The 16,494-nt window shown below is 40.0% G+C and overlaps 2 protein-coding genes across 2 annotated transcripts; both read left to right on the top strand.

The window, feature by feature from the left end:
* Window positions 1-8,670: 8,670 nt before the first annotated feature.
* LOC118485105 lies at window positions 8,671-11,068 on the top strand. Its single transcript, XM_035981354.1, has 2 exons — window positions 8,671-8,679; window positions 9,377-11,068. Exons 1-2 carry the CDS (start codon window positions 8,671-8,673, stop codon window positions 11,066-11,068), a joined length of 1,701 nt encoding a protein of 566 aa, XP_035837247.1.
* Window positions 11,069-11,308: 240 nt separating this feature from the next.
* Window positions 11,309-12,727, top strand: LOC110875723 (stress response protein nst1-like). The gene has a single exon (XM_022123927.1). The coding sequence runs from the start codon at window positions 11,309-11,311 to the stop codon at window positions 12,725-12,727; it is 1,419 nt and encodes a 472-aa protein (XP_021979619.1).
* Window positions 12,728-16,494: the final 3,767 nt, after the last annotated feature.

The following is a 16,494-nucleotide window of genomic DNA, read 5'->3' as shown; positions in this document are numbered from 1 at the left end:
TTTACCGATTCTACACCTTTCTATCTTTCAAAACTTGAATTCCAACCATGAAATCACCAAGATCTAAGTGTTCTTGGGTGGTGTCATCATGGTGTTCTTCAAGAACATCAAGTTTTGGCATCATTCCACTACGAATAGCTTAGATCTAACTGATTTCCACATAAATAACCTAAAATCTACCAAAGATCTTAACAGTTCACGGTGGAAAAGGATTGGAAGATGGGTTTTCATCAATCTTTCAACTCTTTTACACTCAACCGGTGAAAACGGAGCTTGAACCGACTTACACAATCATTCTAAACAAACACATGGTTCAAGATTCGGATTCTACCTATGAGGTTTACCGATTTCGGGTTAAACGTTAAGCAAAAGTCCTAAACCGTTCTCTGGCCGGACTTGGGTGATTCCTGCCCGAGTCAGTGAACTAAGTAAGGATTCCAGCTTGGTGGTTCAACTCGTTATCAAACTACCTCGAGATCACAACAAGTTAACGGGAATAACCAAGTGTTAGAAGATAGGCTAACCAGGTCAGAAAGGCTGCCCGAACGGTTAGGCTGTTCGATCGAACAGCCCAACCGAACGGACAACCCAGTCGATCGATCGGGCCAGCCGATCGGCTAACACATGGAACCACAAATTCACAAGTGTGATATTGACGAAGTGATGTTCGATCGATCGAGCCATTCGATTGTAAACATTACTCATCGAATCATGAGATATTACACTTCAACACTTAGCCTTTTTGAAACATTGGAATGTCACCCGATCGAGCATGCCACCCGATCGAGTGACACCCTGCCAATTGATTACACTAAGGTGTCTAACCGATCGGTTGGGCTAACCGATCGAACACTTTGATGTTTTCAAATGCTGCAACTAAAACTTCAAAAGTTCAAACCAATATACACAAACACATCCTTCCCATTAAAGGAAGAAACAATCCACTTGAAAGGACCAGCCGATCGAGCCTGCCGGCCGATCGAGTGGGAATGTTCAAACGGACTTTCAAACCAGACGAACAGCCCGCCCGATCGAACCAGCTGTCCGATCGAACGGCCCATTCGATCCATTGACACTTGTTTGCATTTCCGCGTTACTCATCGTTATCCTATCGAACTATTCAGGCTAACTTACTCTCAGCGCTCCCTTCAATCCATACCAAACCACTGTGAGTATACTCGAACCCTTTTTGCTTTTAGCACTTTTGGGTGTTACATACGTTCAATTATTCAAACACATCAATCACACAACTCAATACTATCTTATCGATGACCAACCTACGCATGCTATACGTGATCTAATATGACGCCTGTTTGTTATGTGTGTACTATGAATGTTGTCTACCTGCCTTAACAATGATAGTACTATAGTCTGGACTCGGCGCCCGTTCATTCGGGGGTTGTTTGGGACAATTCAATTTGCATGTGTGCAGTGGTGACCATGCACTCGAACTGCAGTAGCAGTCAACTCGAAGTCACTGGTACTGATAGAATTCATGTCGATTAGCGAACATGCTGCATTATTTTACGTGAACATGCTGGTTACTCAAAAACGATTCCAAACTCTATATGCTATATCAAACTTGTGTACTTACCTTTACATTATATGTATTGACTTTATTTTAACGTATGTGACAGGTGCTTAGGATGTCTGATTGCTAGCTATGTGGGAGTCAAGACATAGGGGGATGTCTAGAAACCAAAAAGACAATTTATGTTTTGTTTATTTGAATCTGAGTCATCGGAACAGAATATTTGTTTAGATGATAATCTGTAATAACTTGTTTATCGTTTGAGGCACGGTATGGGACGTGCTATTTAAATTGAATGGTATTAATAGTTGTTATGGAAACTTCTGAACAATCTGTTTCGCTCAGTGCCATGCCCCGATGTTTTCCGCCATCGGTTGGGGTGTGACAGAAAGATATCCTTCGAGGATCGTCTTTCGAAGTTGTTGAGAGTCCCCACAAATATCTGGTATCTTTCGATCCAGATCTGGATCCTTCGACCCAAAATCTCATCTTTCGAAGCACCTCTCCATCTTTCGAAAGGTTAATGATCCTTCGAGGCGGTTCGCGTTTCGAGGACAGAGTATAAAAGTGGGTCTTCTTCTTCATTTCAACTTAACAGTTCAAATTTCATCTCAAAACCTCTAATCCTACCAAAACTCTGCCAAAATCGAAACAAAAGTTAGGCTATCAGGATTACAACAACAATCACGGTAGGATAATCCTAATACACTTAACAAACATCAACATGAACACTTCATCTGATCATGTGATTTTATTTTTTTCTTGTTCTCATACTTATGAAAAAGATGGGATGAAATATGATATATATGTAATGTGAATGTGTTGTAAATATGTTAGTGGTAGGTTTTGATGATCATCAGGTTTACTCGGATGAAACATGGGATGGTAGTTCCTGATGTCAAGGGTTTTGGGTTTGGGTTAACCGTAGTTCTGTTTTGGGGATTTTGGTTTAAATCGGACACCAGATGTAATGTATTTGACAATAGGATGTTGTTGTTTGTTAAATGGTTTGATGTTGATGTTTTAAATGGTTTGAAACACACTTAAAACAATCACCGGAAAAACACGCCGATGAACAGTGCCACCGGAAAACATCCTTCGATCACGAAAGATGATCTTTCTTAACCTCGAAGGATGGACTGCAAAATATCCTTCGAACTGAGACTCGAAGGATACTAAGCTTTTCGAAGGATCCATGATCAACCAAACATCATCCTTCGATTGATCAGATCTTTCGACTGACCAAGATATCTGTCAAAATTAATGATCTTTCGAAAGTTGATCCTTCGATAAGGCCTTTCATCCTTCGAGGAAAATAACATCTTTCGATAAAATTGTCATCCTTCGAGTCAAGTGTCAATCCTTCGATGTCTAAATGGAATCCTTCGAGGAATCAACACTTAGAAATTTTTCAAGAAACTGAAATCTTTCTAAGTGTGAAATCCTTGTTGACTGTTTGACTGTTTTCTCATTACGTGTCCTTGTTTTCATGAACAGAAATGGCACCGAAAGAGAAGAAGGAACGGGCAAAACCAACTAAGAAAGAAAAGTCTGAAGTTGAATCTATGTCCGAGCCAAGACACAACATGGCCGCGTATCTGCAACCGGAAGACAAAGTTAGTCCGGAATACAAGGGGATAATGGAGTATCTTCATCGGGCACGAATCAACTATGCCATTACTACACAACACACCGCTTACCAGTCCCAGATCAAGGAATTCTGGAATTCTGCTGTGGTTGATATAGTGAATAACCAAGAAGTGATTAGAGGATTCGTTACTGAGAAACCCGTGGTGATCACCGAGAACACCATCAGAGCGCGTTTGCAATTGGGAGATAAACCAGAAGATTCGACTTCTATTGATTTACAGTGTCAGCGTGGTTTATTGATGAGGCTACGTTACAGCGATAATGTGCTAGCAAATCAAATAAACAAAGGGTTCATGCAGTTACGATACAAGTTTTTATTGCATGTTCTTGTTCACTGTCTGAGCAACAAACGGTCTGGATATGATTTGTCGCCTATTGAATTGACGGGATTGTTTACGGCTTTAATTCTGAACAAGTCGTTCAACATATCACGTTACATCTTTGACAATCTGAAAGAGAATGCCCGCAGGCCACTTCCGTCAGCAAATCAACGGACGTCAACCAAGTTTTGGTTATATCCAAGATTCTTGCAAATGATGATTGATGATCAGATTCCTAATCTTCCCAAGGTTGAAGCAGATGTTCTACTAGTTAATCCGATGAACGAGCGTACATTGCTGATCTTCAAGTCTATGTATAAGTATAAGGAATCCAATCCAGTCAGAAAGCTTATTGGCCACCTCGATGATCTGGCCTACGAGGCACCACAGAACCACAAGTGGCGTCGAGATGGAAGTGATTCTGATGACGAAGAGCCCAGGTTAATCTCGTTGGCTAACACACAACTCGAGGCTAAGCACGGAATTAAAGCATCGAGCAAGAAGTCTGCTGGCAGTTCCAGTGCTGCAACACATGTTGAAATTGATGTGAATGTTGTTGCGGAAGAAGTTCAAGGAGTGTTCGTCGAATCCGACAAAGGTAAAGGTAAGGCGGACGAGCCGAGGAGGTTGGTGGATGAAAGCAATTCGTCTTCTGAGGATGATAATCCTCCTCCACCAGGGATGCGAAAGGTTTATGATCAGCGCGGGAATCTTCGTGGTCTTGAACGTATAGAGAAACCGGTTAGTGCCGCAGAATCTGACAAAGATGATGATTATATTCCTGCTGCTCCTGGTTTGGTTAGAAAGAAGAGGAAAACAAGAAAACAGGGTACTCGTACTTCAAAGAAATCAAAGGACGGATCAGGGTCAATGGGTGAAACTGCTGGTGATGTCACTATACCTGATTCGATCCAGCATTCAACGCCTCCAGAGCATCAGCTACCATCTGTCAGTGATCAATTAACTACATCAGAGATGCTGGCGCTGGTCTCTTCTCCGCAGACGTCTTCTGGGACACGCACGACGACTGTTGATCAACAGCCGCCTGCAACTCCTGTCTCAGGTACACACACACGTCCTCCTCTTGTTATTACTGGTCCAACAGGTACTTCCGGTCCATCTGGTCAGTCTGGCTCCTCAGGACCTGAGCCTTCACGGCCGACTCTAGCAGAAACATTGTCTGGTTTGTCTGAAGCTGAGAGAATTCACTTCCTGATCGAACAAGTCAGTGAATTGGGTAACTTAGTCGGTCGGCATACTAGAAAGATTGAAGAGTATCGTGAACAGCGAACACAGGATGTGAAGGCACACAACAAGCTAGTCTCAATTGTTGATCCTTAGAATCTTAAGATAAAAGAACAGGCTCTAGAGATTGAAAGGCTGAAAGAAGCAAACAGGGCTCGGAATAGGGAAGTTGAGATAATGAAAGGGCATAGCAATGTGTTAGAGCATGAGGCAAAAGTGTTAAAGCAGAAGCATGAAGAGCTGTCTGATCGCTATAAAAATCGTGATGATCGATTAATAGAAGCCTTCAAGCCTGATCAAGCAAATTTCAAGAAAATGGATCACAAAGTAGTTACGCTTTGGAATGAAAGGTGCAAAGCATTAGGCATCGTTCCCTCAAAGCGTGGCGATGACAAAGACGATGATGCAGCAAATCCTGATCAACCAGCTGCCTCAGGTTCCGGTGCAAATGCATCCGGTGCTGCAGGTGGGTCTGGTACGTCTCAAGATGCTCCTACTGCTCCTCCAACAGCTACTACTGGTCCGTCTGAGCAGACTGAAACATTGGAAGCTTCGGCAGGTTTTGAACATGTTAGTCTTGAACCGGAAGCGTTTACCGATCTCCCTGAATCCTCAATTGTTCAAAAGTATCATCTAGTCACGGGTGAACTATTAGAAGAGGGAGAACACGTTACAGAGATGTCTGATGAACGTATATTAGCTCTGAAGGAATTGGCTGAAGTTGATTTGAAGACGATCGATGATACTCCGTTAGTTCCGGACGAAACCGATTTCTCTACGATTGAAGAAATCTTCATCAGTTCGGATCCGGAACGTCCTGTTTATGTTGGTCAAGATAATGTGGAGTTTAATGCGCTTGATGATGAGTTTGTGGCGGCAAAGACAGCAGAATTTACTAATCCTTCTTCAGATTCTCCTACAACTCAAGAAAGCCGTGAGAAGACCGTGAACGAATGGCGAGCGGATTTCCTAGCTAGGAATCCTCCTCCGCTCCCTCCGTTGGATCAGGCCAACTACATGAATCTGGAAAGGAATCAGGCTCGGGGTCGTATTATCAGCTGGATGTTCATCAAGGAGCTTCACTGCATGGTTGTGAAGCGAGAATGCGGCCTTCAGTACTTCAGGTCTCTTCTCAGCATTCTTTCACTTCCTTATTATGATGTTGTGGTTTTGGCTCAGCTGAGGGTTATTAATTGAGTCGAAGACAAAATGGTGAATCTGTTCGCCAAGAAGATCAGGCTGGAACGAAGAACTGGTTGGAAGGATCCGCTATATAGGCCGCAGTTCCCTCGATACGAGCAGATCAGGTTTACGCTTGATCCAGATACAAATACTGCTCGTTATCGATTGGTTTATTATCCTCCGAAGTTGATGAAGAAAATACCGTTGTTGAAGATGAGGACAGATTTTCTGGGTAACTTTCGTTGCTGGGTTTATGATGCAGATACTGGAGAAGCGGTGATCTTATTCCAAGACAGTCCAGAGAACTTTCGAATGATAGTTCCAATGTGGATTACTAACATGTCCAGGTCGGATATTATTATTCTTAAGGATCATGAGATCAACTACTTGGTTAGAGATCGTGCACAAGCAATGAAGTTTCAGAAGATGGCTTTGTATTGCTTCAACCTACTTGTGAATGCGGGAAGTGCATGGTCAACGCATCACTTAACGGTTGAAAGGACGTCAGAGACTTGAAGACACGAAGATCGAGACAAAGCTACAGCCAAGGGGGAGTTTGTTGGTGCACTTGTGTCTGTACTTTGTCTGTATTTTGTCATGATATAAAACGATGTCTTTTGTTAGTCTTGTTTATGTCTTATGTTTGTTAATATGTGTGTTTGATGTAAGTTTGACCAAGTCAACCATCCTCCTGGTTTGACATGGCCAAACAGTTAGCACATGGTTGTAATATGTCTGTGTCGAAGGATGAGTCATCGAAGGATTGTTTAGATCCTTCGATGAGCTCGAAAGATAAGCCTTCGATGGATGTTGATGGACCTCGAAGGATATCATCCTTCGAGGTATATGTGGATCCTTCGGTAGGTTTCAGATCGATAGATGATCTTTCGATCAGTCTATCTGATCCTTCGACCAGACGATCTGTGATGGGTATATATAGTCATGTAATGTGTTCACTTTAGTGTGTGAGTGAACTTAGTCTTGTAGAGAGCGTATTTTCAGTTTGGTCAAGGACTGTAACCGTGTCCACTGAAATACAAGAGAAAACTTTGATATCTCGTGTGTCTACCTTTCTCTTTGTAGCTTGTGTTCTCATATAAACTACTGGTTTGCATTCTAGCTTGGATTCCGCACTTGCTAGTGTGTTAAACATAACAAGGATAAGGTTTAACCTCGACCTCCGGGGGACCTACAAAATTCGCAGAAAAATACAAAAACATGATAAAATAAAAAAAATCCAAAAACATTAGAAAACTTTAAAAGAGTTTGTGTAGAATAGGGGAAATGATAGTACATCATCTAGACGGACACAGTACGCTAAAGATTTGTAGTGTTTAAAATGCCTTTAAGCAGTCTCGCTAAAGATGTGCTGATAGGTTTTTACAAAATTAGTAGATCAGTTTGGGATATAAACATAAAATTCACTTGCGTTTATGTGGGGAACACCTCCAGGATATATAGGTAACCCCTGAAATCCTGTTTGAAGGGTCCCATATTCTGAGATACTAGGTCTTTATGCTCAGTGATATCTGGGGTATTATCCCCGGACTTCTGCTGTATGGAAGTACTGACCTAGTCCCCGGATAATACTTTCTGCAAAAGCTTTGAAATATTAGCTCGCCCTCAGCATGCTGATGAAACAATAAAATTGATAGTCGCCGCTGTTGAAAACAAAACATCCTCTAAAGGGGACACACCTTAAAGTCGAAGCCGTCATCTCTCTGCGTATACGGAAGTATCGACCTGAGCTCTCACGGCCCTCGCAATTACCCCTAAACAGATATTACCTGTGGTATACTGACCTGTAAGACTGAATACTGGGGTCTGGATACGGGAGTATATACTGAGGTGGGACACATGTAAATGTTTAAGTCCTAAAACACTAATTTAGTATCCCGAATAGATTGAAAATTTTGTGAGAATTTAAGAGGATCAATATATCAGCAATCTACGCGAATTGTTTAAAAGCTTAGTATGAAATAAACAGCTTAACGTTGCTCGTGTCTGGTCGGCAGCTGATATGATCCCCTAACACACTCGCAAAAAATATTATGTGTACATAGTTTCAGTTTATCCAGTTAAAATCCAAAAAGATTTTCTTTTCTCATCTTATTTTTCGACAACCGATGTTGGGAATTGGAAGATCAAAGCCTAAGTGCAGAACATGTCAGTGTTTGATGAGGGATGGGTAAGCTGGAGATTGCTATACAGTGATTGGTATATTGTTTGAAAGTTAAAATGTGTTTGAAAGTTTGAAATGTTCAAAAGTTCATTCATTTGAATTGTTTTCAGAAAGAAACTTCAGCAAACTTCATAAATCTGATCATCTAAGGCCATTAACTTGGACTTGGTGGGTCAAATAGTTGACCAAGGTCATTGATTTGGACTTGGTCAGCTGGGTGTGACAGTGTTTAACCAGAAAACTACAAAAAAAAATGAAATTTTTGAAAAAGATCATCACAGGTTCGCTTATTTGTCAACATTTCATAGAGGTTCGCTTTTATGTCAGTTACAATAGTGGTTCGCTTATTTGATCATAAGGGTCCGCTTATATGACATTTGTCATAAAAGCGGATCTACTTCTCATATATAAGCCGGGTTCCGCTTTTTCGTCACTTATACCCTTTCGCTTATCTGTCACTCTGTCACCGGCGATTTGAAGCGGAACCATAACACGACCAAATTCAGGCGTTGTGCTGCCCGATTTTCACTAGATTTTGTTATTCTCTTAGTATATCAATCATGGGCAAGGTAAGTCTTCGCTTAATTTGTTCAATCTCATGTTTAATTTGAATTGTCGGACATGTCTGTTTGAACAAAACGTAGTTATAGGGCTTTAACTGTTAAAAATGTACAATAAAACAAGCCTGTGTAGTCGTCTGAATGTGTAGATCATGATGGTATGCATTCATTGTATCAAATCTGCTGATTGTTGTTGTGTGTCGATGATTCGAGTGTAACAGACTTAGATCTAGGGTTTTAGAGATGTCAAAAATGAAATTAAAATATACCCCAGGTCTCGGAATCATCAGTTTAACTTGGTTACATGTTCAATTTTGAGAATTGATTAGTTTTGAATGTTTGATGAGGGTTTCGCTTAAACGGTCACATTGTATGTTCCGCTTATGTGAACATAAATAGGTCCGCTTTTGTGAACATGGGTAGGTCAGCTTATGTGAACATGTTTAGGTCCGCTCATTCGATCATGTTTAGTTCCGCTCATTTGGTCATGTTTAGGTCCGCTCATTCGATTATATTATAGTTCCGCTCATTTGGTCATGTTTAGGTCCGCTCATTCGATTATATTATAGATCCGCTTATTTGAGCATATTATAGGTTCGCTTTTATGAACATAATGTGATTCGCTTTTATGAACATGTTGTACAAGTTTGATGTTTGAATTTTTTCTAAGTAATTCTGATTCAATGTATCTGTGATTGAATTGCAGGCTTCTAATGTTGTATTTGATCCTCTTCACAACAGCTGTTGTGATTTGGATATTGAGAAAAACCCAGAACTGGAGAATTTCAGAAGTATTTTGGAGTTTATGGGTCGTATTCCCATCCAGAAGGCATTGACTAAACAAAGGCCTTTATACAAATCTCATATCGAGCGTTTCTGGAAGAATGCAAGTTATGACGATCAAAGCAAAGTGATTTCATCAGTTGTTGAAGTTCATGGCAAGTTAGAAAAGATTTTAGTCACTGAAGCATTGATTCGTGAAGTCATTAACTTTCCTGACGAGCCAGCTTATCCAACGAGATTTCCAGAAAGAATGGTGAAAGGGTGTATGTTGAGAATGGGATATACTGGAGCTTTAAATGCCGGAAACTATTTAAAGTCAAAGTTTCAGAAACCTTACAAGTTTTTGATTCACTGTGTACTGATTTCATTAAGTCATGCTAAAGGAGGATTTGATGCAATGCGCGATTACCAAATGAATATGATTACGACATTGGTGTTGAACAAAAAGTATAATTTCTCACATATAGTATTCCACTATATGGCTGAGAATAGCAAGTCAGATCTCAAGACCTGGATGTATCCAAGGTTTGTACAGATGTTGATTGACCATGCGTATCCAGAGATTGATCGAGATATTAAAGATGATTTGTTGGTGCAATCTCACATAACCAATAATACACTGAAGCAGCTTGTGAAATATCATCCGAATCACCCAGAGCCAACACTTGTTGTCGAGCCTTTCGGTTTTATTAAAGATGTTAAATATGTTGATCCAGATCCAGTTAATCATCAGAACTGGAGAAATGAAGTTGAAATGAAAGAAGCAAGATATGCTGACGAGCTGAAAATTCTTAAAGATTTCAAAACTACTAAAAATGAGTGGTATGTGAAAGAAACCGGAAGAAGATGTAGAATGGCAACTCCTATTGTTCGAGAAGGTGAAGGATCTTCTTCGCAGCCTAAGAAGAAACAAAAGAAAGCTGCTCAAACATTGTTAATAGATGAACCTGAAGAAGATAATCCTGTGGTTGCTGTTGAGAAAGAACAAGTTGTAACTGCTGAAGACGATCCATTTAATGTTGATCAATTGTTTGATACAGATGTCTTGGAAACAAGGCCAGAAATTGTTGCTGATGTTAATAAAGTGGTAAATGTTGAAAGTCAGAAAGAGAAAAAGAAGATTGTTGAAGATGTTGAGGGATATGATGTGAACAAAGATACTACAAGCTCCTCGGATTCTTCAGATGAAGAAGTTGTTGATGAGACTGAACGTTTACGAAGGATTCAGGAGGAAACAGAAAAAGAAAAGTTGTTAAGAAAAAGAAAGAGACAAGAAAAAGACGATGATGATGTGTATGTTCCATCTCCAGAGCATTTCTCCGAGTCACAATCTCCTCCTCGTGGGAGAAAGAAAGCTGGAGCTCGTAAGAAAGTTGTTTCTCCAAAGTTATGCAAAGTCACTCCAAAGATCAAGAGTTCAAAGATTGTGTTAAAGAAGAAACAAACAAAAGAATCCAAGAAACCATCTACTCCACCACATGATCCAACACCACCACAATCACCAATCCAATCTCCACCCCTACAACCTACTCCACCACAACAATCCTCACCACCTAAACAACCATCACCACTACATCATTCACCACCACCACAACAACCCTTTCTCACCTCATAAGAAATATTTCAAACACCTCCACCCACTCAAAGTCAACTTACACCGGGTTCTGCAGGATTCCGGAACTTTCCTAATGTGCCTTCGAATTTAAACATAAGCCTTGATGACATTGGAGATTTTGATTTTGCCAACACTTCACAAGTCAGAAATGTTGAAAAGAAAGTTGAAGAAGTTGTTGCTGAGAACAAGAGGCTAGCAGCTGAAAACAAGAAAGTGTCTGATAGGGAGAAAGTTTTAGAAATGCGTGTGAAGAAGCTGGAGATTGATAATAAAGAGTTGGTGAAAAGGATTGACTCTGATCAATCAGAAATTGATATCTTGAAGGTTAAAGTTGCTGAACTTGAAGAAGAGAAGACAAGACGTGATGAACAGAATGAATACTTCAAGTTAAGGAACAAAGAGCTTGAAGCAGCTAAGGCATTAAGAGATCACGAGTTCTATATGCTGAACAAAGTTGTCGAAAGCATGCTCGGAACATCGGTAGAACAAAAGTTTAAAGAGCTGCAAGTTGAAGAGCTTAGAGCTGATCGTCAAGCAGAGATTGAAAGACAAATGAAAGATAAAGGTAAGGGTGTTGAAGGAAGTTCTGTAGTGTTAGAGATATCAATAGTACCTTCTATGGTGATTGATAATCCTGAGCCTATCACTGCAATATCTGGTTTGTTTGAGGATGAAACACATCTTGAAGAGTTGATGGGTAACATTGATGATGAAGATGATGAAGAGGAGGATGAAGAGGAAGATGAAAAAGATGAAAGAGTGTTTTCTGCGAGCAGTCATAGTTCTGATGATGATGATGATGACGACGCTGCAGGTGGTACAGGTTTGAAAGTTATAGAAGCTTCCACTGAGAAAACAGTTGATGATTTGATGAACGATTCGGTAAATGAAGAATCAGGGGAAGCAAGTGGAAAGGGGGAGTCTAGTAAAACTCAGATCATTGAACATACTGAGAAGTTAATCTTGGGATTGGATGCTTACAGAGAAATGGTGCATACTGTGGATCCTGAGTTCAAGTTTGATTTTGAAGAAGAGTTGAATTCTTTTGACATTAATCAACAGCCTGAATACACGTATAAGTATGTTGAAGAGGCTGATCAGTACGACAGAGTTGAAGTAGAAGACTGGACGGATGATGAGGATGTAGTTGAAGATACTTCTAAGTATCCTACACTTATGGAGTTCTTTGCTGAGGAAAATAGAGAAGAATTAAGACAAAAAGTAGCTGAGGCAGTGAAAGATAAAAACTTTGAGAACACTCAAAAGGAAATGGAAAAGGAAGATAGATCGAAGTGGTTCAAAAAGAGTCATGAGAGAAAGTTTAAAAGACCTTTGAAGTATTATGAACGTGATCGAAGTGTATCTCTTGGTGACATCATCAGTTGGGGTTTCTTACCTCAAGTGAATGCGTATGCAATTAGAAGAGAGTGCGGAGTTCAGTATTTTGAACGTTTATATGACATCATGTCATTACCGTGGTGGGATGTGGATGAACTGCCGAAGGTTAGATGTTTGGATTATCCTGTTCGAAAGAATGATCTTGCTATGTGGGGCTACATTAAATATGAATCGTTGAAAGAGTTTCGTAAATGGAAGCCACATCGTCCGAAGAGGGTGCAGAGGGTTAATCCTGAAAGGGAGTCGATGAGACTATTTTGAATGTCAAACCGCCAAGAACGATGAAAATGATACCAATGCCTTAGATGGAACAAGACTTTTATAAAGGCTTCATTGGTTGGGTGTATAGTTGTATTTCAACCGAAGCCATTATTACTTAAAGAGCAGGAGGGAAGATTCGAGAGATACATGTTTATGATCCCATGTGGCTTGTAAATTGCTCTGCGAAGGATATAGAATGCCTTTTCATCAACAAGATTCACTATCAACCAGCAGATAGAGAACAAGCGCAGCAGTTTCAACGTGTTGTTTCCCTTTGTTTTTAGAAAGGTATCAATTCTGAGAGTAAATGGAAATCATCTTGGTGGTCGCTTGATGAGAAGAAAAGGAAAGCTAAACGTGAACGTCAAAAGCTTGAAGAAAAGAAAGGTACATTCTTGAACATTCTTGGTGTTCCATTTTTAATCACAAGTTTTGAAAATGTTAAACTTTTTCACAAAACAGGTTGTTTTTTATCAAAAACTTTTAACACAAATTGAACTTCCAACACTTGATCACGTACAAAACGGACTTGAACGCTCAAAATATGAATTTCACACACTAACAGGTCAAATAAGCCAACCTATACTCTAAGTGTACGTATAAGCGGAACTGCCTAAGATCAAATAAGCGGACCTAAGTGTTGTCTGTATAAGCGAACCACAAGAGCGAACCAGACTATGTCACAACAAACAAACCACACAAGCGAACCTCTACAAAGTCACAATGAGCAAACCACAAAAGCGGACCTCAAATAACTGTAACTACAAGCGGACCTCTTGAGCGGAACTCCAACAAATGTGTAACTAGGAGCGGATCTCTAGAGCGAACCTACTACAATTATGTTCCTATGAGCGGACCTCTAGAGCGGATCTACAACAAACATGACCTAATAAGCGGACTTAAAAAGCGAATCTCCAATAATAACAGAAAAGCGGAACCTATTCACTAGCAGTTTTAGGTCACTTTTAATCCGATTTTAAGCCTGAACTTCTCAAGGGTTTGTTATTTAGCAGTTTTACACTATGTGACAAGTTTTCAATCCATTCTGTCCGTCGGAAGTGTCAGAAACTCAAAATGTGTTGGTAAACAGCTTTGATTCGTGGAAACTAGCTCACAACGGGCTCTGATACCAATTGTAGGACCGAGTTTGACAGTCAATTGAGTCAATTCGAGCTAGTACCTACCGAACATGTAGCGGAAATACATATTTGGCATGAATCAAAGCAAAACTGTAGAAGAAATGAGTAGAAAACAGATAGAATTCACTTTTAACTTGCTTTCACATTAATTCTTCAGAAAACACACGGTCAGCAGTTCGGCTACCCGATGACATCCAAGTTCTAAATGTGAAAACTGACTAGGGGTATATATAGGAGTGACAGGTTCGCTTATATGGACATGACCATATGAGCGGACCTCTTTCATGTAGATCCGCTTTTATGGAATGTGTCCATATAAGCGGACCTCATCCATTAACATCACAAAATTACATATTTCACCCCTGTACAATACATAAACAACCTATCTAGACCCTATACATTAAACTAACAAGACTAAGACGCAGGCTTTAGACATAATGCACCAACAAAATGTAATTGTGTGACCACACTCAATGTTGTAAACGGTTTTACCTGTCTTAATTAAACTGGAATTCACTAACCAGTATTTCCCATTGATAAAACGTTTTTAAACGCGTTTCAGGTAACAAAATGTGAAAGCCAAGGCTTAGAAAAGTGGCTATAAAAGTTACCTAATTAAAGAGAGGTTTTTATTTAAATAAAATAGGGTTTATCCCTATGAAAATGTGTGTACTGGAAACTTGGGATTTCCCCATGTGTTTAATATTATAAAAGTGTGGTATTTTACTCTGATAAAATATTTCCTAACTACAGTCCTGATGTAAATTCCGCTGCCAAATGCCCGTTCCCGGGTAATTAGGGGACAGGGGTAACGACAAAGGGTGGTATCAGAGCTACAGCCACTGATTCAGCCACAGAAGTGTTCTATTGACACCCAAAATATTATTCAATATGTTAGGAAATAATTTACATGGATACGTGCATATCTATATATTATTATTGTGTGTTATTTGACAATTTGTTAGTTTATAGTATGAGCGACCAAGGACCTTCAGACGCTCACTGTCAGTTGTCCAGCTCACCTAAGGACGAAGGCACCTCTTCACAGCCTACACTCTTAGGGTATTCGGCTGACAATGAAGACGGGATTTTCGTGTTCAAGGCACAATCTGAAGAGCCATTCCCTCTTAGGAAGAAAGGATGGTTCAGCAGAGGAGCTCATGAACGTAGAAAAAGGATGAAAAAGTTACAACAACGTGCTTTAGCAATTGTGAATAGAGAAACGAATGCTCACACTCAGGATGTAACACCCCGTGTTACAAAAGTCAAAGTACAAGTCAAAATCAAAGTCAAAGGAAGAAAAGATTGCTAATTGCGATCTATCACTCCTTGCTGTTACATCTTGACTTGTAATCGAATCCGTTTGTTTAATCGCTTTAGTTGTATTATGTGGAGCAAATGCTAAATAATCGAGGTTTAATCGCATGATTTTATCGCTTTATCGCTAATCGCATCGCAAATCGCAATCGCAATACATAACCTATTAGTCTGTATATTGTTTTACGTGTGTGTGTTATTTATGTGTTACTTGTGCATGTTTACTTTATTTTGTGGTGATTAATCGAAACGCAATCGCAATTCTATCGCAATGCAATCTAATCGTAAACGCTAAACACAAGTATTTAGGATGATTGTATGTCAGATATAGTATTTGTATGATTTTTATTGATCTACCGCATCGCATAATCGATACTCGCTTAAACGCATCGCAACGCTCAACACGCAAAACGAAACGCCGAAATCTAACTCGCCGGATCACTCGATCGAATGACCATTCGATCGGATGGTCATCCGTACGGATGACCATCCGATCGGATGGCCATCAGATCGAAGTACCATCCGATCTGTTACATGTGCACACTTTTCTCTTTTGGCAACCTATAAATACCCCTGTCACATCACCAACAGTGATGTGACAGCTCTCTCGTTCGACCAGCACGCTCAATCCCACTTTTCCTTCAATTTCTCGCGATTCTAGTAAGTTTTCAACTCAAATCTTGTACTTCTATGATCTACACACATTTATTCATCATTTTTCACCTTTGAATCTTAACTTTTAACCGTGAAATCAGCTGATTTGAGGTGTTCCAGGGTGATGTCATCATGGAGTTCTTATGAACTTCAAGTTTTGACCTCATTCCACCAAGAATATCTCATATCTGAAGGATTTCCACATGTTTAAACAATGTTTTCGCATAGATCTAAACATTTTCAAAGTTAAAAGGATCGAAAGATACTTTTCCAACTCTTTTACACTCAATGCACTCAAAACCGATAGAATCGGGACTCATACAGGCCATCTACTCTATTCTAGTGATGTGTCGGGTTGAGATCTGGATCCTATCAACGAGACAATCGATTTCGGGATGAACATGAACAACCGTCAAGAATAGTTAACTGGTCAGAGTAGGGTGATTCCTGTTCAATCGGACAACTTGGACTTGACAAGGTTACGTTGTTCAGCACGCTGCTATACCGTCTCGATCAAACCGCAAAACTTTTCAAAATAATCAAGTTTCAGGATGGTCAGATCGTTGGGACGGATTGCCATCCTATCGGATTGCCATGCGATCGAACAACAATCCGATCGGATTTCACTTGAGGTTCAGCACTTAAACATTTTTTAAA

Source organism: Helianthus annuus, chromosome 12 (assembly GCF_002127325.2).
Source record: "Helianthus annuus cultivar XRQ/B chromosome 12, HanXRQr2.0-SUNRISE, whole genome shotgun sequence".
NCBI classification, from domain to species: Eukaryota; Viridiplantae; Streptophyta; class Magnoliopsida; order Asterales; family Asteraceae; genus Helianthus; species Helianthus annuus.
Note: the sequence above shows the minus strand (reverse complement) of the source record. Positions and strands in the feature narration are given on the sequence as shown.